The sequence below is a fragment of the Zalophus californianus genome, chromosome 9 (assembly GCF_009762305.2).
Source record: "Zalophus californianus isolate mZalCal1 chromosome 9, mZalCal1.pri.v2, whole genome shotgun sequence".
NCBI classification, from domain to species: domain Eukaryota; kingdom Metazoa; phylum Chordata; class Mammalia; order Carnivora; family Otariidae; genus Zalophus; species Zalophus californianus.
In genome coordinates, this window is record NC_045603.1 from 18,381,940 (window position 1) to 18,402,249 (window position 20,310).

The following is a 20,310-nucleotide window of genomic DNA, read 5'->3' on the forward strand; positions in this document are numbered from 1 at the left end:
AGGGTTGTCCTCTCCACCTGAGTTTCATTCTGCTGTTGATTTGAATCAGTCATTTGCATGCCTGTCTCCTCCACAGGAAGAAGGCTGTGTGTTATTCATCCTCCTTACTGTGCATAGCCCCACAGTGACTTTCTATTAAATGAGTTTGAATTTGCTGAATTTGAATCTTGTCCAGTCCCTTCATTTTACAGGTCAGAAGAGTAAAATCCAGAGGATAAGTTAAGTGAGGCTAGTGTCACAGGAAGAACGTCCAGTTTCTTAATGGCTAAGCTCCAAATTCACCCTTCATTACCCGCTCTTTGATAATGGACTGGATTCTATTTCTCCTTTACAGTAGTATATGAAGCTTGGCCAGTAGCGGGGGGGGGGGGTCTGGGGGGCCACTGCAGGAGAAAGGGGCTCCTCTCATTGCTTCCTTTATGCAGTGTTGTGTTTCTGCTGTGTTTGCTTGCCGCCGCTGTACAGTGTGTCAGTGGGGCGGGTATGTGAGGACACTCAGTGATGCTCTGCTTCAGCCATCACTCAGAGTGCACAGTCTATTTGTGACCTCGCATGCTCAGCCGGTACCCAGTGACCACCTTCCCACAGCCCCTTCCACACACAGATGTTGCACCCTCCAAGTTTGGCACCCCCAGCTCCCTCTGTGTGCTTGCTCACCCCCAGCCTTGGCTCATCCGCGCCCTGGAGCATTATTGCCTGCCTGCCGGAGGAGTGTGGTCCCATGCTGGCTTGGGCAAACCAGCAAACTTCTCCTCTACCCAGGGGCCTACCACCATCCTTTCTCCAACAAGGTTTGAACTCAGCCTTGGGGATGGTCACCCCTACCCAAGTTTCCTCTGTTATGCTCCAGCAGCCCTAGAGTTCACTTTGTGCTTTTATAGCCACTCTCCTATCATAGCTCACTAATTCTATTAAATTTCCCTTGTTTCAATCACCCTGTGGTTCCTATCTTATGCTTGGACCCAGTGTGATAGAGCATTTCAAGAATTTCAAATGATTTGAGTTCCAGCTCTTCTATTTGGTAGTTTTGTGACCTCTGGTGAATCGCTTAGCCTTAGTGAACCTCCATGTCCTGTGCATGTGTTCTGTCCTTAAGACATGAACTTGAGAACATGCCTTGCCCCCTTCCTGGGTGGCTGACTTGTTGCCATGGCCTCAGCTGGTTTTCCAGCTCTTTCTCTATTCTATCCTTCGCACCGCCGCCAGCTCGACCTTCCTAAATCATAGCTGTGTCGGTACATTGCTCCCAAGTCTCCCATGACTTCCTCTCCTATGCCATCTCTTCCCTCCCTTCTACTCCCCTCCTATCATCTCCTTTCCTTTTTCACCCTTTTTAATTCTTGGTTTTCTCCCAGGAAAACATCTGATGGTGCCTCACCCATGCAGAGCCCCGGCATGTGAACACAAAGTTGAAAGGCATCCATCTGTGCCTGTCTGGTCTGGTGGGACATTAAGGAAGCGGCAGGACTTACGCTTGTCACAGCTGGGGCCAGTGTACGCAGAGTAGCACTCACAGCTTCCATCACCGTCTATCCCACTGTTGCACACTCCATGCACACAGCTGCACACTGCAGACAGAACACGGGGATTTTTCTCATTACCTGATATAGACTTCTGAAGATTCTGGAAGAGTAATGCTTTGAGATAGTTTTTGTTGAGAATCTGCATGAGGAGATGGGAGGAACCAAGGGTTTGAAGTCCTAGAGACCCTGGTTTGGATCTTGGCTTCATTTTCCTTTTATTAGCTCCAATTTATTTATGTACAACATGAGGATAGTGATACCTACCTCCTGGGGTTTCTACAGCTGGATGAGATAATGTATTGGTGCCTTGGAGTGCACTGGAGTGCTTTTCTCTACTTTTAAACTAGTTACTTCATCTTTGGATGCCTCAAGAAGAGAATTAACTTAATGTTTTTTATATACCTGTCATGTTTAACAGAGAAAAGCCACCACTGACTCAATCACTGTTGGTAGTGGAAATCTACTGTCTGTTGGGATAAATCCTACCTCCTGAATGATGCAGACCTTCAAGTATAAAAAAGAAATTTGAAAGAGCAGAGAATAACTATGCCATGTCTTTTAGCTTGAAATAGATATCTTTTAAGCCCACTGAGAGGTCATTTCAGGAATGACAAGTGAAGGGCATTTGAAATAAATGGTCAATTCTTTAACACTCAGTTTGCAGCTCACTTGTAGCAAGATTTACGATCTGGCGGAGTCACCAGCACCCTCAGCCCAGCCCTCTGTGCGACATATTGTATTGGTTTCCTTTTCCTGCTGTAACAAATTACCACGACTTAATTGTGACTTAAAACAACACAAATTTATTATCTTAATTTAATTACCTTAATTCTCCTTTGCCATGTAGCCTAGCATATTTACAAGTTCCGGAGCTGAGGATATGGACTTCTTTGCAGGGACATTCTTCTGCCTACCACACATGTGTTCAGTGCATGTAAGCCAATTTAATATTAACTCAAGTGAAACATAATTAAGAAGATCCACTTGCTTAAAAACCTAACCAAATATTGGAAAAGCAAGGATTAAGAAAGTATTTCAAACATTTAGTAAGACATCAAATCCTTTGAATTCTTTGTTATATGTCCCAACTCGATCCCCAACTCATATCCATCGGAACTGCTCTCCAGGTGCCTGTCATGCTTTGCCTGCACCGTTGCAGTAGCATTTTATCTGGCCTTGCCGTCCAAGTTCTCACCTCTCTGTTCCATCCATTTCGTTTGACCAGTAATGGCAGGTGATCGTCTCCAAAATATCTCAGGGACCACCAATTGCTGACCAAATGAAATCCAAATCCCTCTCCTTGGCAAACAAGGCTCTATCCAGTCTGATTCCAACCTTTTTACTTTTTATTTTCCACTGCTTCATTTTATACATCTTAGGTTCTAAGCACAAGGGATGACTCATTAGTTTACTTTCCTTCCTTCCAAATACGTATTGAACATCTCTCATGTTCAGGGTGCTGTGCTTGGGATTAATGACCTAAAGAGAAATAAGACAAAGTCTGTGCCCTCTATGTCTAATGGTACGAAAAAGCAGCTCATCACAAATGCAGTGTGATAGATCAGTGGTGAATGGGAGCTGGCCAGGAAGAGTTGAGCGGGGCTGGCCTAGGAGAGACCCGCCTCCTGCACTGCACGCTTCCATGCCTGGAATCCCTTGGGAGGCCTCCCCCCTCCCTGTATTTCCCTACAACATCCTTTTTGTTGCCTTATCGCAATACCCGTAACAGCACAACTACATTATCAATCAGACAGCATCCTGCAGGGCCAGGATTAAGGTGAGAAGGGGGAGGCAGGATATAGGGAGAGGAGGGGGAGGCAGGGCAGGGGGTGGACAGAATGAGGCAAGGTAGATCCAGGGCAGTATTGGATCCTGCCTTTCTTTGATATTTGGATGTTTTGCTCAAGAATTTAAAAATATGATTGTAATGGGTTGAATTTTGTCCCTCAGAAAGATACATTGAAGTGCTACCTCTTCATCCCTCAGAGTCACCTTATTTGGAAACAGAGGCATTGCAGATGTAATTAGTTAAGTTGAGGTCCTACTGGGGCCTTTGCCCAATATGACGGGTCATTCTAAGAAGAGGTGAGGACACAGACATGGGGACACCATGCACAGATCACAGTGGTGCTGCCTCAAGCCCCGGAAAGCCTGCCCGACCAGAAGCTTCGAGGGGATGGAAGGGCCCTCCCCCAGAGCACTTGAAAGGAGCATGGCCCTGCCCACATGTTGATTTTGGATTTCTAGCTTCCAGAACTGAGACCCTAAATTCTTGTTTTTGAAGCCACCTGTTTGTGGCCCTTTGTTGCAAGGGTCTTCGCTAAGAAATGAAATGACTTACCTTGATTACTGAGTTTTTGATGCCTCCTTCAATTTGGTGCCCAAGGCATGTCCCTCCCTCACCTCATCCTAGCATTGGCCCTGCCCTTCCCTTTACTGAGCACTTACTATCCATCAGGCATTTTGCCACACGCTTTATACCCATCATCTCCTCTGATGCTCACTGCACTCTGTGCAGTAGAGCTCATGAACCTTGTGTTACCTATGAAACGTGGGAGACATCCAGCTCAAGTATTCATACAGATAATGTGAAAATGTAAATTGGACTTGCACTTGTCATCCTCACTTCCAAAACGGACTTGCCATTCTTTCTAGTTTAACAAAGCACTTTGATGTTCACCTATGGCTGTAGCTGTTGGAACGGGAGCACCAGAGAGAAGTCAGATTGGTCATAGAGGTAACTGGGGTGTGGAGGGGGGTGTATTATGTTTCATTAGAGAAGGGTCAATTCAATTCAATTAAAAAAATATCTACCCAGTTCCTACCTAGTGGCAGTCACTGTAGGAGGCACTGGGTATACGAATATGAGTAGTTCACAATACCTAAATTCAAGGACTCACAGTGTAGTGGGGAGCTGGACTCAGAGGTTCAAGGTCCTAAGTGTCATGTAGCCAACGGAAGAGGGCGAGGAGGCAGAAGAGGGAATTGAATGTGACTCAGCCCCGGCTCCCAACTTCAATGCTAACTGTTAAGAGCTGTCCTTGCCATTAAACTTCCCTCTAGGCTGTGTGGTATAAGCCTCTCCCTGTGTCCTGTGTTCTGGTACAGCCACTGTACTGGATTAACTGACCTGGCACGGACAGCCTTCGGGCTGTCCACCTGATACCTCTTGCAGGGTCACCAGCCACGGCCGAGAAAGTGCCCTTGGGAAGGAGAAATGAGTTGCGGAGGGATTCTGAGATGTCTTTTAAGGAGCCCTTGGACTTTGTTGAACTGGTGTTCAGCAAATCTCTAGAGACACAAAAAAAACTTGGGGGTGTGTGACTTTAAAGAGGTCAAAGCCATGGCCATTTGGGTCAGAGGGACAGTGCCAAAGCCCCCAGTGCTATGCCCCTTGGCAGAGGGAGCTGCTCCTTGTCCTGTTCCCATAGCATCCTGTGTGTGCTGTGCACCCTGGATCATAATTGTCACCTGCATTTCCAGCTCCTTGGGGAACTAATCTGTTTCTTTTTTAGCATCCTATCATTTGTCAGGGGTCTAATGTATGGTGGATGCTCATCAGGGACAGAACAGTGCAGTGTTCGGGTGCCCAGGCTCTGGAGTCAGATATTTGGAGTCAAATTCTGCTTCTATCCCCAAAATAACTGCTTGACCTTGAGAAACCTCTCTGCTTCTTTATCCATAACATGTGGAACCCAGCTTGCAGAGTTGTGAGGATCCAAAGAGATCATGCCCGTCAAACTTTGCACACTGCTTGGTGCACAGCAGGTGCTCAGCAAATGCTAGTTACTGTTATTAATGAGACACAATTGTGGGATTGATTTGAGAGTCGTGTCAGAGATAGTGGGCCTTGCATTCTGCCCTAACCAGGAATGAGGCACGGAGCAGGCAAGGGCATTGGCAGCAGAGATGAAAACCCTTGGCCGATGCAACTCTAAATCATTTCTAAACTAATCAACAGCAGGGTAGGAGAATGCTCTGGCAGCAGGTTAAAGTCAGTGTTAAAAATAAACTGCAGCTAATAGAGCTGTCCTACTTACGGGCAGAATTGCCACATCCGTGGGACCGGTGCCTCACTGGATGAAACCACACTGGCACCCAGTGGAGGCCCAGCTGAAAAAGATCGCAAGTTTCTCTCGTCTTTGCTAATGGAAAAGACCAGCCATCACTGAGCCAGCCAGCCAGCCAGCCAGCCAGCCAGCCAGCCATCCACCATCCATCCATCCATCCATCCACCCAACCATCCATCCATCCATCCATGCATGGCTTGCTTACCATTGGACTGTTTTTGTCCTCACTGACTATATGCTTCCATCGAGCGAGTGCTTGTTACCTGCTGCTCAGAGCTTTGCTACAATGTCAATCCCACAGGCAGGTATTATTATTCCTGTTTTATAGATGGAAGGGTTTAGAGAGGCTGAATAGCTTGCCTCGGGTCACACAGCAAGTGGGGTTGGTTACATCCTCAGGCCAGTCTGACTTCAAAGCCTTCTCTCCTAACCATTATGTTCTAGAGCTGTGCTCTCCAATATGGAGGAAACTAGCCACTGTGCGGCAATTTAAATTTAAGTTAAGTGACATGAACTAAGATTTAAAGTTCAGTTCTTCAGTTGCACTAGCTGTATTTCAGGTGCTAAGTGGCCATGTGTGTCCCGCCATTGAGCACTAGGCTTCTGCTTGGATGGTAGAGATTCAGGACATTCCATCATCTCCTGAAGTTCTATTGATTGGAAACTAGAGCTTGGAGTTTTCTCTCCTGAGTCTTAGTTTAGGTTTCTAATCCACCTTTCTCCCTTTCACTTGCCCTTCCTCCATGGCACAAACAAGTGTTTAGGGAGGATACTTTCTCTATTTAGAAATGTTTAGAGTCTCCTTGTATATATGTGCTTATCACCAACTGGCACCAATTTCTTGGAGGCAACATGGATTCCTCTTCTTTCCAAATTTTCATCCCCCAACTGTACTTGGCTTTCTTGGTAAGTAAACAGTGTTGGATACTGTCCTTTTTTCCTTTCCATTTCAATATTTATTTAAAATATGTGATTCAGATGCTAGGATTATGGTAGGAAAGGGCCAATTTGGGAGACGTGTCCTTTAATATAACATACAATGTTAAAAACACACTGAATACCAACACCTGTTTTCAATTTGTTTTTGCCAACACCCTTATGAAATCATCTTCCATGGAGTGGTGGATGAACAAAAACATAAAATTGGGGGCCACTAGGGAATCCTAGGTACTGCTACTAATAATTGCTAACATTTATTGTGCACTGATGATCTCACTAAATCCTCATAATAACACTAAGGGAGACAATATCGTTTCTATTTTTACAGATGAAGACAAGACAGAGCATGTGCTGGGTAAACTGAAGGTTCCTAAGGCTGAAGCCCAGTCTGAGCGTAAGCCAAAGCTCTAATTCTCTGCACATGGTGCCTCTCAAAATCAAGCTTGTGGATCAGGACAACATGGCTGGAGTGAATTCGATCATTCGTTCCTACATTCGTTCATACACTCATTCACTCACTCACTCACTTATTCATCCAGCCAACAGAAGTGTAGTGTGTGTCTCGCATGCAGGCAGCACTGTGGGAGGTACTGGGGAGAAAGACATGTCAGTACCCGCCTTCAAAGGAACCATGGATTAGGAGACAATGTCTCTGCTGTTGTAGGTCAAAGTTATTACAGAGTCTGCAAATTTATGGGGGTGAGATGTCAATGTATGGGCATAGGTTTTAATGCAAAAAATATCTGAATCAAAGCAGGGTCTACCAAATTTGACTTTTCCATAAAAGCCAGAACTAAGGTAGTGTTGGAGAAAGGTCACCTGACATATCCTTTCTGGGAGACTGTGAATCTGGCAGACACTGCCCCTACCCCCCACATGTTCTAGACCTTACAATTCCCTGCCTTCCAGCCAACTTCCAGTATCCTGTGAGCCCTTCCTAGGAAGGCTGCTCTGCCCGAGTGCTCACTGGCAGCTGGAATCAGCTCATTGTCTTTTCTGGCTTCTAGAGGCTGCCCACATTGCTTGGTTTGTGGCCCCCCTCATTTTCAAAGCCAGCAAAGGCTGGGGGATTCTTCCTCACATCTCATCACCCTGACACGGTATCTTCTGCATTCCTCCTCCACATTTAAGGACCTTTGGGTACAGTAGGCCCACCCCGATAATCCAGGATAATCTCTTTATTTTAAGGCCAGATGATTATCAACCTGCATTCCATCTGCAACCTGAATTCTCCTTGCCATATAAGGTAATACATTCCTAGGTACAAGGGATTAGAATGTGGACATTTTGGGGAGGTCCTTACTCTGCCTACCAAACTGTGGTTCCCGCTCCTGTCTGCTGGGATGACTCCAAGAGGAATGTTCTACAGTCCTACAGTAATGCCCAGTTCCCCAGGGCATTAAGCTCTAATCATCTACACTGGTCTCTGGCTTGATAACACACCCTTTATTTTCCCTATGTCATTTTCTTAGTGTTTCTGGGGTTACCTGCCAAGTATGCTACCCATACTGAAGTCTTTGTTTCACGGTCTGCTTCTGGGGGGAGCCAAGAGAATGAACAAGCCGGTGTCAATTTGTTTGTTTGTTTAATCTGCAAAATGGAGCCAACAATCCCTGATCCGCTTGGGTATTTGAGAAGTCCCGAAAGGAAGGAACAGAACATGGTTGGACCTATCATGGAAGAAGAGGCCCCTGGGAAGGAGGTCTATGCTGAGACCAGGACCCAGAAAGACCTCAAGGGCAAATAACAGGTGGATATTGGATCCTGGAGCCTGGAGAGAGGGAAGCGTATGCTGCCAAGTTTGCCAGAAAGCATTACTGGTGAGCAGCTGACTGCGGGTGCTGGAAACCACAGAGAACACTGTCTCTCTTTTTTGAAAGACTACATTTGTTGTCAACTCTTTGCTTTGCCTGTGTAGACTTAGTTCTTTGTAACTCCGGTGTTTCCCCTGCAAAGAATAGCCTTTCTGGCGTCTCCAGCTGCCTAAGCCAGGTTTTACTTTCAGCCCTTACAAATGCATCTGATTACACAATAATCAGACATACCTGCTGAACAGCTGGGCCCGAACAAGTTGTCATCAGCACAGGTTTCGCAAGCTGTTCCCCCAAACCCGTCCTGTAGAAAACCAAGTAAATGGCATGAGACCCAAGTGGTCGCCGTTCCAGGAAGCCCTGGGATTTCTAACTGATGGTCTGGTCAGCATTTTTTTCTCAACTGTATCTTCCTTCTGTCCTTTCCTGAAGTTCCTTCTTCCTACTTCTGCCTTTATACTTGGCTGTTTTTGTGTTACAATGCATACATTAACCCTGCGTCATTTTCCGCCAAGAGTCTGGAGCTCCTCAGAAGGGGGCTGCTTTGTCAGTCCAAAGATACAAAGAGAGGGCAAGTGCTAACAGTCACCTGTAATTTCACTCAGGAGTAAAATGAACACTCTTTCAGTTTTGCATTTCTGAAGACAATTGAGCTCCATCCCTTTCAGAAGGATTTCTTTGTATTTAAATTATCGAAGGTTTGAAGCTCACAAAGAGTCACTTTCATGGGATAACAATAGACGTTCTTCACTTGGCAGACCCAGTGACCACAGAGGAGTCTGCTCATGGTAGTGATTCTCAACAGGAAAAAAACCCAGCAATTTCTACAGCCCTGTAGAGTTTCACGAAATAGTTTCATATATATGAGCTCATTGCACTATTTCAACAAATGTAATGACACAGGTTTTTTTTTTTTTTTTTTTTTAAATCAAACCCATTTTACAGAAGGATGTACTTAAGGCTGAGCGGGGAACTGACTCTCTCAGAGGTCTCCAGCCCCTAAGAGGTCATTTTGTCACAGATCGTATACTCTTTTTACTAATAGTACTACTTCTTAGAGATTCCACCTAGTGTATATGTGTTTAATAGGGACGACAGGAACGGAGAGGGGGAAAGAGAACACGTCTGTGAGCTTACCTGGCAGGAGCAACTTCCGTTTCCTTCCATGCCTTCTGCACAAGTGCCCCTACCGCTGCAGGGCAAGCTCGCGCCTCCCGGACACTCTAGGGAATCAGAGGGCTCAGATTCAGTCATTCATGCCTGCACACAGCATTTTGCAAGGATGCACTGAGCATCTCCCATGGGCCAGGTAGTGTGCTAGCTGCCAGGGATAAGAAATGATTAAAGACCCTGCCGACGTCACCCAGGGTTACATGGGGAAGGCGAGTGAATCACAGTATAGTCAGGTGCTGTCCTAGAAGGCTTTGGACTGTCTACCATTTCTTGAGCATTTGCTATACTTTATACTTTTTAATTTTTATACTTTATATTTTTCTAATTAAGTTATTCCCACTGAAATCCTGAGATGTTGTTATGGGTGCTGGTTAGCAGATGAAGAGACTGAAGTTCAGAGAGGCCATGTAACTTGCCCAAGGTTCACACTTTATAATTTGCAAAGCTGGGACTTTAGTTCATCTCTCGGCATTACTCTATAGCTGGGCTTCTTCCACAGTGCTGTGGAACAAAATGCTCCATGGAGCCCAGAGAAGGGAGCTATTGAAGTGCCTTGAGAAGTCTGGGAGATATCCTGAGGAGGAGTCATTCAAGCTGGGGTTTTAAAGGCTTGGTAGGAGAGTTTGTTTGTGTGAATGAGGCAGGATCAAATATTATCCCAAATTAAAGTTAGCAAGACAAATGCCTTCCACAAAATAGCTAATGATACGGAATTCTAGATAATAATAAAGGATGCACGCATGTACTACTCAATGCAAGCCCCTGAAGTTAAGGCCTATTTTTAGCCCCATTTTCTAGATAAGGAAATGGAGGCACAGAGTAGTAGAGTGACTTGCCCAAAGCCATCCAGCTGGCCCCGGGTGATGAGGGACTCCCTCCTCCTCTACTAGAAGTGTCCACTCGTCGGACCTCCCTCCTCTCCTACCCTCATCGACAAAGCTCCCCTGTGCCATATATCTTCCAAGAAATCAGCACCCATAGAAAATGAAAAACAGTTCTTGGAAAAAGAGATTTTTAATCACAGAGAGAACCAGTTCTTCCGAAGAGAACCTGATGGCTCATTTGAGTTACTAGGCTAGTTCTTTAAAAGAACACTTATAACTTGCAGGTACAGGGAGGTGAGAGAGTCAAGTTCCACACCTGTGGATGGAATTCTCTCTGGTTCCCCTCTTCCCTGCAGGCAGAATGTTGGTAACTTACAGAGTCTAGATGACACATTTTGAGTCTGTGGTCTTCTATCCCACAACAATGTCGGAGCCAGGGTTCAAACCCTGGCAGGTGCTCCCAGAGTCTACTACACTTAAACACTGTTCATTGCTATGCTATATACTCATCAAGCACTGCTGTAGCCCAGAGTCACAGCACAGATAACAGAAATGTTTATGAAGGAAGCAAAGGAGAAGACACACTGACATGTAGCTAATATTTATAAATCACCTTGAAAACTAATATGTTAGTCTGGGCCGCTCTCACCAGCTGGGGCAGTGGCTACGTGAGACGCAATAGTGTCTGAAAGAGTTCAGACTCCGCAATCAGCAAACTCCTGGGTTTGAGCCCCAGTACAACTCTTTGCTATCTGTCCCCTCTTGGGAAAATCAATGCAAGGCTCTGAGATTCCATTCAAGTGTCTTCCTTGCAGGTTGCAGTAGGGACTGGAAATATTAGGCGCTCAATCGATGGTTGTTAGTATTTAGGGTGGATACCCCTCATCCTCTCCAGTTTCTGTTCTTTCAGATTGTGCTATAATAGGTAACAATACTCAGGAAATACATTATTAGGCATCTGTTTGAATCAGGACTCTGGAAGGTCCTGGGTGTACAAAGTGAGCACATAGACCCGGTTCCCTATTTCCATGGCCCTACCAGTCTAGTGGGGAGAAAGTCATAGATTAACAATCAGATAAATACTGGTTTGCAAACTGGGATGAGGCTAATGGGGGAAGAGCTTTCCTCAATCCACTTACTGGAAGTCACTCACATTGACCCCAAACAACCTAACCCTCAATGGCCCAGTTGACTTAGATCTGGTCTCAATAGGGGGCAACAGCCGGATCATTAAAGAAGGGCCTTGTTAAAGATTGTAGTCTTTATCCTAAAAAGAGCAGCAGGACGTGGGGATGAAGAGGAGAGAGAGGGCCCTCATCAAGCAGGTAGGAGGTACACACTTTGAAGTTCATCTGAAACCCAACTGAAACACTTGCATTAACAATGCTGAGCAAGGGGTGCTAATGAGAGCTTTTCCATAGATTGTCGACTATCCAATGGCTCTTCTTCTATTTCCTTTTGCTAGTAGGCCCTTCTTGGGCTGAGATGGTATTTTGGGAACCAGACTCACCTCTGGGCAGAACCAGGAAGATAGAGGGGTGACAGCTCTGCCACAGTTTCCCTCTCTTGGTCCCTGTGTCTTTCTATATGACTAGGCAAGCAAGGTGCTCTCTGAGGGACCGGTAGCTTGCCTTGTGGGCTGGCTCAGAAGAACACAGGGCCTCCCCAGCCCTGGGACTCAGCAATCAGCGCCACCTTGCAGAAATGCTCTCCCAGGCATTTTTGTTCTGCAGGCAACGATGCCAGAATCCCAGTCTCCCATACTCGTATTCTCCTCGGTAGCTTGCTCCTTGCATTGGACCACCTCCTCTCCCATCTCCCATTTCTTTTGTCCATCCCGCTGCCCAGACGTATGCTTCCCTCCACATCTTGCCTGTACCTTTCCCGCCATTCAAACATGCTCTCCCGGACCCTCCTCTGAGGCAGATACGACTATTCCGTCCTCTGGGTGTCCCTTCTGCCTGGCCTTTGCCTTGTGATAACGTATAGAGCAGAAAACAAGGCAAAGCCATCTACTAAGAATATAATTATAATTATAGGCCAAAGGCTGGTCACAGAAGAATTAGGGAGCATCTCCCATCCCAGTTCCCAAGAGTGTGAGGCTATGTTTAGGAAGTCTGGGCCTCATTTTCCTTAAGACACAGTTAGCAAGCCCTTCTTTTAAAAAATTTAAGCAGGTGTTACTCTGAAGGTGATTCACTGGACCAGCTGTTTCTAAGCACCTGGGGAAGGAGGTAGGGGAGGAGGGATTTTTACAAAGACAGATTCCTGAGGTCCTTCTCCAGGTAGAGTCTCTATGAAAATGTACCTCTCAGATGTGCACTGTGGGAGCATAATTTCCCTGTTAGCAACCATCCTGTTCATGAGGTCACACTTCCCACATCTATTTCTAGCCGGTGCCTGAGCAGGGCAGGGATACCAGGATGGATACCAGAGCAGGCCCACTCCTGCAAGATGGAGGACTCCCCTGTCGGGTGACTTTGGCTGGGGTGCTCCCCACCAGCTTTACCCAATGTTCTTAGAACTACACGTTAGTCTAAGACTTTTCCAATCTAACCTCCCTTGGTTCCCTTTCTTATTCAGGAGTCAGACCTGCCTCTTTTTATCTGAGAAATTGAATTTGAACTTAAAATCCCTCCTACAAAGAAAACTCCATCCCATATGGCTGCACTGGTGCATATACCTCATATTTAAGGAAGAAATCATACCAATTACACAAAAGCTCTTCTGAGAAATTGAGGGAGAGAGAACACTTCCCAGCTCCTTCTATGTGGAGAGCGTTCTTACTCTGATTCCCAAGCCTAACAAATACTTATAAGAAGAGGAAACTGCAGACCAGCATCTCTAATCAACATAGATACAAAAATTCTTTTAAAAATCTAAGGCAAAGATTAAAAAAATTCTAAAACAAATTTGTAGCCAACTGAATCCAGTGATATACGAAACAGATAATACATCATGACAAGTGCAATAAAGTAAGAAAAAATACATAAAGTGCATACATATTGGAAAGCAAGCAATAAAATTGTCTCCATTCTTAGACAACATGATTGTCTACAGAGAAAAGTCAAAAGAATCCCCCAAAAGTTACTAGACCTAACACATGAATTTAATTAGTTCTCAGGATACAAGAGCAATATAAAAAAATCAATTGTATTTATACAAACTAGTAAGAAACAACTGGTAATTGAAATGAAAATATACCATTAAAAATAGTACCAAAAACCATGAAAAACTTAGGTATGAGCATAATAAAACTTGTGTAAAGTCTGTAACCTAAAACTGATTAAACATTGACAAACAAAATAAAAGAAGTCTTATATAAACAGAGAGATATATTGTGGTTATGGGTTAAAAGATTCAGTACTTTAAGATGTTACTTCTCTCTAAACTGACTTACAGATCCATGTGATTGCAGTTAAAATTCTAGCAGGACTTCTTGGTAGATATTGGCAAACTAATTCTAAATTTTACATGGAAAAACAGAGAAACTAGAATAACTAAGATAATTTTGAAAATGACCAAGCTGGAGAATGTACGTTGCCATATTTCAAGACTTAGTGTGAAGCTACAGTAATCACGACAGGGTGGTATGGTGAAGGGATATACACACAGATCACTGGAGCAGAATAGAGAGTCCAGAAATAGACCCACACATAGATGGTCAATTGATTTTCTGCAACAGTCCAAAGGCAATCCAATGGGGAGAGGATAGTCTTTTTAATAAATAATGCTGGAATTATTAGGTATCTATATATAAAAAATGAACTTTGATCTATACCTCAGATCATATACAAAAATTAACTCACAGTGGATACCTAAAATTATAGAGCTTCTAGAAGAAAAGATAAAAGAAAATCTTTGTGATATTAGGGGAGGCAAGGATTTCTAGATATGATACAAAAAACACTATCTATCAAAGAAAAATTGATATATTTGTCCTTACCAAAATTAAAAGCATTAGTTCATCAAAAGTTAGTGTAAGAGAGTGAAAAGACAAGCCACAGGCTGTGAAGAAATATTTACAAATCATGTATCACATAAAGGACTTGTACGTCAACCATTTAAAGAACTGTCAATGTTCCAGAAACAATAACTTGAAAGATACATGAATAGCAAATAAGCACATGAAAAAATGCAAATTAAAGTGACTGCAGTGAATGCCACCGCACACAATGGCAAATTTTTTTAGAATTCTGATTATATCAACTGCTAGCAAGGATGCCAAACAATTGGATCTCTCACATGTTGTTGGTAAGAATGAAAAAAAAAAAAAACCAAACAAAACGATGCATATACATTGGAAAACAGCTTGGCGGTTTCTTATAAAGTTAAACATACATTGGACAGGCCTCCCACTTTTTTTTTTTAAGGTTTTATTTATTTATTTATTTGAGAGCGAGAGAGGGAGAGAGAGAGAGAGTGCGAGTGGGGGAGGCAAAAGCAGAGGGAAAGGGAGAGAATCTCAAGCAGACTCTCAGCTGAGCGCGGAGCTTGACCCAGAGCTCAATCTCATGACCCTGAGATCACGACTTGAGCTGAAACCAAGAGCTTAACTGACTGAGCCACCCAGGTGCCCCCAGGATTCCAACTGCTAAGTAGTTTTCCCCGGGTGAAATCAAATGTAGGTACACACAAAAATCTGTGCATGAATGTCCACAATGACTTTATTCTTAGTTGCACCAAACTGGAAACAAACCCGAACATCTTCCAGCTGGTGAATGGATTGACTGGTTGCCGCCACATCACGGCAGACTATGAAGCATTAGAAAAGAATGAACTACAGACACATACAGCAACACAGACAAATCTTGAAGCGTTATGCTAAGTGGAAGAAGCCAGACTCAAAAGGCACACACGGTATCACTCCAAACATATGACATGAAGGTCAAATTATAGGCACAGGAAACAGATCAGTAAATGCCAGGGGGCAGGAGATGGGGGGAATGAGAGCAAAGGGGATTTGGGGGGATGCAATAACTCTTCTCTAAGTTAATGGTGGTGGTGGTTACACAAAAGAGGCTTGTCAGAACTGATACAGCTGCACACTGAAAAGGGTGGGTTTTACTGTACAGAAATTATAAATTAAGAATAAATGAGAACAATCCATTAGCTGAGCATGTGCCTTCCTGATAGGTTTGGGAAAGGTGGTCAGTGTCCTTGTCAATAATTAATGAAACGTGACTTCTGTTTAGACCTCAAAGATGTCCTTTTCTATAATTATACTGACCGGAAAGGAAAACAAAGCAAGACACTAGAATCGGGAAGGGCTATTTTTAAGCACATGGTCAGTCATTCAGCTTCTGACCTTCAATCTCTGAGCCTTTTCGTTCAAATACATTCAGTTCCAGAACACCAATGTTCAGGAAGCATTTCTTCAGGGCCACCCTTTGGTAAACTGTTACTGAACACCTTCACGAGCCAGATGTTGGCCTTAAAAAGACCAACTTGACTTGTTTTTGTTTCCTTTTTGTGCTGTTCTTTTTATTATTATTATTATTAGCAGTCTAAACCTTGAGTGGAACGCCAAGGACATTACATGTGTTATCTTCACAACTATGAACTATTACTCTTTAGTCTATGAAGTGTTACAATCCCCATTTTACCTAAGAGGACACTGAGGCAGAGAGAGGACCATTAACAAGGTCACATGGGCATCAGACTGGGAGACAAGGAGTCTACCCAGCTCTGTCTGACTTTAAAGGCTCAGAATTGTGCTTCTCTGTAGGGATAGCTTAAAATTATTCTACATGGTTTAAATGTTTTTACAAGCCTTTCATTTAATTAAGTAATTAATTCAAGATTTGTTGAATGCCTACAATTATTTTCAAAGATGCTAATGTTTTCTCTTTGTATTTTCACAAGAAAGTGAAATGAGATTTAGCCTGAGCAGAAAAGGGGCCTTTGTTCCTCTTGCCTACGGCAGGAAGGGGCTGGCGAGTCCAGCTTCAGTGCTTTAGACTTGTTTCTGAAGAGGTGTTCCAATGCATACTTCTCATTGAAATGGGCGGTCTGCTTTATTCAGGGGTCACTGGGTATCTGCCTGTGGCTGTGCTAAGGGTCAAGGCATCTAGGTCAAGGTTGGGTATTAATTTGCTGTCTTCTGGGAATCTTCCTAAGCCTGAACAGCACATATTCTGCAAGGGAGGGAAGTCTTTCTCTTAGCAGGTGCTTCGTCCTGGCCCAGACTTCTCTCGAGTGGCTTGTGACCCAGTGGGCCAAAGGCCAAGGTGAATACTTACTGTTAATGGACTGAATGTCTGTGCCTCCCCAAATTCACATGCTAAAGTCCTAAACCCCAACAAGATGGCATTTGGAGGTGGGGCTTTGGGGAGGTCATTAGGTTTAGATGAGATCATGAGGGTAGGGACCCCATGATGGGATTAACGTCCTTATAAGAAGAGAAAGAGGGACCAGAGTGAGCGTTCTCTCTCTCTCTCTCATATGGGGACACAGTGAGGAGGTGGTCATCTGTCAGCCAGGGAGAAGAGCCTCAACAGGAACTGAATCTGTAGCATCTTGATCTTGGACTTTCTAGCCCCCAGAACTGTGAGAAATAAATGTCTGTTGCTATGGTATTTGGTTACAGCAGCCCAGGCAGACTGATGGCTTATCTTCCCCATATCCTTGAAAGGCAGGCCTTTGCTTTGAGTCATCCAGGTAACCCATGGGGTCCACAGAAGGGCAGACAATTGTGGGAAGAAAAATAGTTGACCTAAGGGGCCATAAGCTACATAAATAACGAGATGCACAGGAAAGTCTTCCCCAGGCTGCTGGCACTGTGACTTGGTTATCAGCTCTATGACAGATGGATAGAATTTGTCAAGCATTTACTATTGCTAAGCACTTTATATGCATGGTCTTATTCTCCCAACAACTGAGGAAGGCATGACTGTTGTTAACATCATCATCATTGCCATCATCCCCAGGTTATAGATAAGAAAACTGAGGCCGAGAGAAGTAAGTAACTTGCCCAAGATCACGTGGTTGGCAAGTCTTAGAATGGGCACTGCAATCAGGCTTGACTTCAAGATTTTGAGTCCTTAACCACTAAGCCAGAGCATATACGATCAGTACCTTAGAATATAAAATCAAACCTAGACACACCCCCTGGACCACAAAAGACAGAAATGGTAACTAGCATATTCTGAATACCTGCCACCTTTCGGGAACATCCTAATACTCAGACCTCAGCATCCTCAAACCTCAGCACAACCTTCGGAGGAAGGCCTATTGGTATCATTATTTCCATTTTGTAGATGAGAAAACCAAGGCTGAAGGACAGGTTTACCAGATAGAATATAGAATGCCAGTTAAATTTGAATTGCAGATAAAACAATGAATACTTTTTTAGAACAAGTATGCCCTAAATACTGTATGCGTATTTGTTGTTTATTTGCAATTAATTTAACTGGGTGTCCTCTATTTGCTAAATCTGATAGCCCTACAGAGTGGGTCCCAGAACCAGAGCGTGGTAAATGCTGGGTCAGGAGGCCAATGGGACTTCAGAGTCTGGTGCCATCTTACTGTAAAACCCCATGGCCTCTCAGCTAAAGGGTAGAACCAGGGGGAGCTCAGGTGTCATGGAATCGATTCCAGGCAGTGATGGGCAACTGGCTGCTGGTGGAAGCAAGTTTTCTAGAAGTAGGTTAGAGAGGGGCAGGTCGCCTTGCCAGCAGTTGACTTGGCAAAACCAATAGTTATTTGGGGAAGCAGGGGAGAGTAGCGGGTTAGAGCCAGGACTATGCAGCAAGACAGGCTTGTCTCCTAGTCTGGCTGCCTTTGGGCAAGCTGCGAAACTCCTCAAAATCCCCAGGTCCTCTGCTGGGCTCTCAGGTATGATTATTTTTTCCTCCCCTGCTTTTGTGTCTCTTTCTTATGTTAATCTGTGAGCCCCTTGGGGGTAGACACTGGACCTATCAGATATGCGATTATAAGCAGCATATAGTCGGTGCTCCATAAATGCTTGATTTTTTAGGAGTCGGCCAACCATGGAAGGAACTTTGGGAAAAAGATAGCAGGAGTGTGGGGGCACAAAGAGTTCTCATTTTATGTCCTAAATTGGATGGTTTAAGTTTGAAATCTATGAAATGACTTGTTCAGTTTTTAAATAAAATTTTTAAAGCAAAAGTGTGAATTTTAGTCCTGCTTCTCAAATCACTTTCTATCACCTCAGGCCCCCATTAAGAAGAAAGATGGTAAAATTGACATTCTCAGCAACCGTGCTTGGAAAGATATTACAGAATTTGCTATCAGGGCACATTTCTGACGCATTGTGAGGCTCAAGTAGCTGATAAAGCTATTTCAGGTCATTATCCCATTTCCCTTTAGTTACTGCTACCCTGGTGGTCTCTTCTTGCATTGTGACTTTCCTCACGCAGGAGGCTTACCCGTTATAAGCTGTCAGCAAATCATCAACCGTTCTGTTTCTTTAAAGGAAGATAATAAACTTCCCCTGCAGCAAGATGCCAAAGACCTCCTTGTAACTTTATCTCCCAGGGAACTCTAGAGATGCCTACTTCATGCTACCACCATTGTTGAAAAGTTTGGCTCACGGTGCTGGGCAGAGACTTTGTCTTGGTATTTCACTTAGAGTTTGGTTGAAATTGTCTCCCTGGGAAACCGATGTGAATTAGGTTCCTCAGGTGAACTCAGCTTTATTTCTCACTCAAAGCCAAAAGGAACATGCCTACAAGACCAGTTTCAAGTTCACAGAAGTCTGTTATTTGCGACCTGTGCAGTGAATGGCAAGAAACGTACAAGAGGAAAGAAAGAGATCTGGAAACATAAATAGTACAGTACAAAAAAAAAATAAATGTGCAGAATTTGATGACACCAACCTCAAAAAGAAGCATCAAGACCATTTCCCTTTGAAATAATCAGATTGTTTTGGCTGTGATCCAGGTTCACTATAACCCCTTTGCCCACATTCTTTTCCCATTACTTTGAGTTGTTTGCAAAAATCAGTTAACATTTGTGGTGAAATCAAGAGAACTGGGATGCCCAAATTAAAAAAAAAAATGATTTCCTCTCAAGTAGGATATTGGTTTTTCAAATGTGATCATTTCAATGTTACAAATATGTTTGTGTGCTAATTAGTAAAGACTGCTGTGTGCTGATCTGATAAAGCAGTATAGTTTTTAATGAGGGAGAAGTGAGTTAAATCTGGGTAGAAACACCTTTCTTATGTCAGGATGACATGTTTTTTTTTTTTTTTTTTCCATGTGAGGATCCATGCTTTATTCTTAATTTTAAAAGATGATGAGCAATTTTTTTCTCATTGTGCTTTTTTTGTGTTTTCTGGGTTTTTTTTTTTTTTTTTTTTGAATTGATCAGAGCTATTTTCTAATTGGAATGAGGCATTTTTAAAATAACTTAAAAAGTAACCCAAGGGTATTCAGTATGAATGTATTTGTTGACGCACTGAAAAGGAATCGGATGCTGCGCTGGCCTTGGAAAGAAGGCCATCCCAAAGCTTGTGGTTCATCAGAAAGATATATGGACACACGTCAGCAGCTCCAAAATGGCCTTATCCTTGCGGAAATGTAAAGTGATAGGCAAGATCTCACTTGTCATCACCACAAAATGCGAGAGGTGAAATATACGGCTAAGTAGAACATTTATCTCTTTCCTGAGCTAAAGGAAGGAAGCCTTTGGAGACATTTGGTATGTTTGGAAGATGAAGATAAAGGGACGCATCCTTTTGCTACAACGAGAGGACAGTAGAAAGACCGTCCAAGCCCCTGCTTTTCACATACTTTGCTTCTCTGGCCTCAAAACCTAGCAGAAGGGAATGTGTGAGCCTTCAAAGAACCATGCACATTGGATCGCAGACAGGAGCCTCGCCCCATTTGTGCATAGCATATTGCAATGGCATGAAGCCCACTGAAGATTTTGAATCCTGTCTGTCTGTTCATGTTTTAGGAGTTACCCATGTTTAAGAAGGGCTCAAAAGAGAACGTCACTTTAT

The 20,310-nt window shown here is 43.8% G+C and overlaps 1 protein-coding gene across 11 annotated transcripts in view; it reads right to left on the minus strand.

Annotated features, from left to right (window-relative positions):
* The window catches only part of STAB2 (stabilin 2), a 147,214-nt gene that overhangs the window by 117,988 nt on the left and 8,916 nt on the right, over positions 1-20,310 (minus strand). For all 11 annotated transcript variants that reach the window (XR_003519900.1, XR_003519902.2, XR_003519901.1 and 8 more), the window contains 3 exons: positions 9,481-9,566; positions 8,578-8,647; positions 1,473-1,568 (listed from right to left, as the gene is read on the minus strand). Coding sequence is in view for 8 of the 11 variants with exons in the window: in XM_027593936.1 (XP_027449737.1) it covers positions 1,473-1,568; positions 8,578-8,647; positions 9,481-9,566 (252 nt within the window). In the remaining 3 variants the exon portion in view is untranslated. The remainder of the gene's footprint in view (positions 1-1,472; positions 1,569-8,577; positions 8,648-9,480; positions 9,567-20,310) is intronic.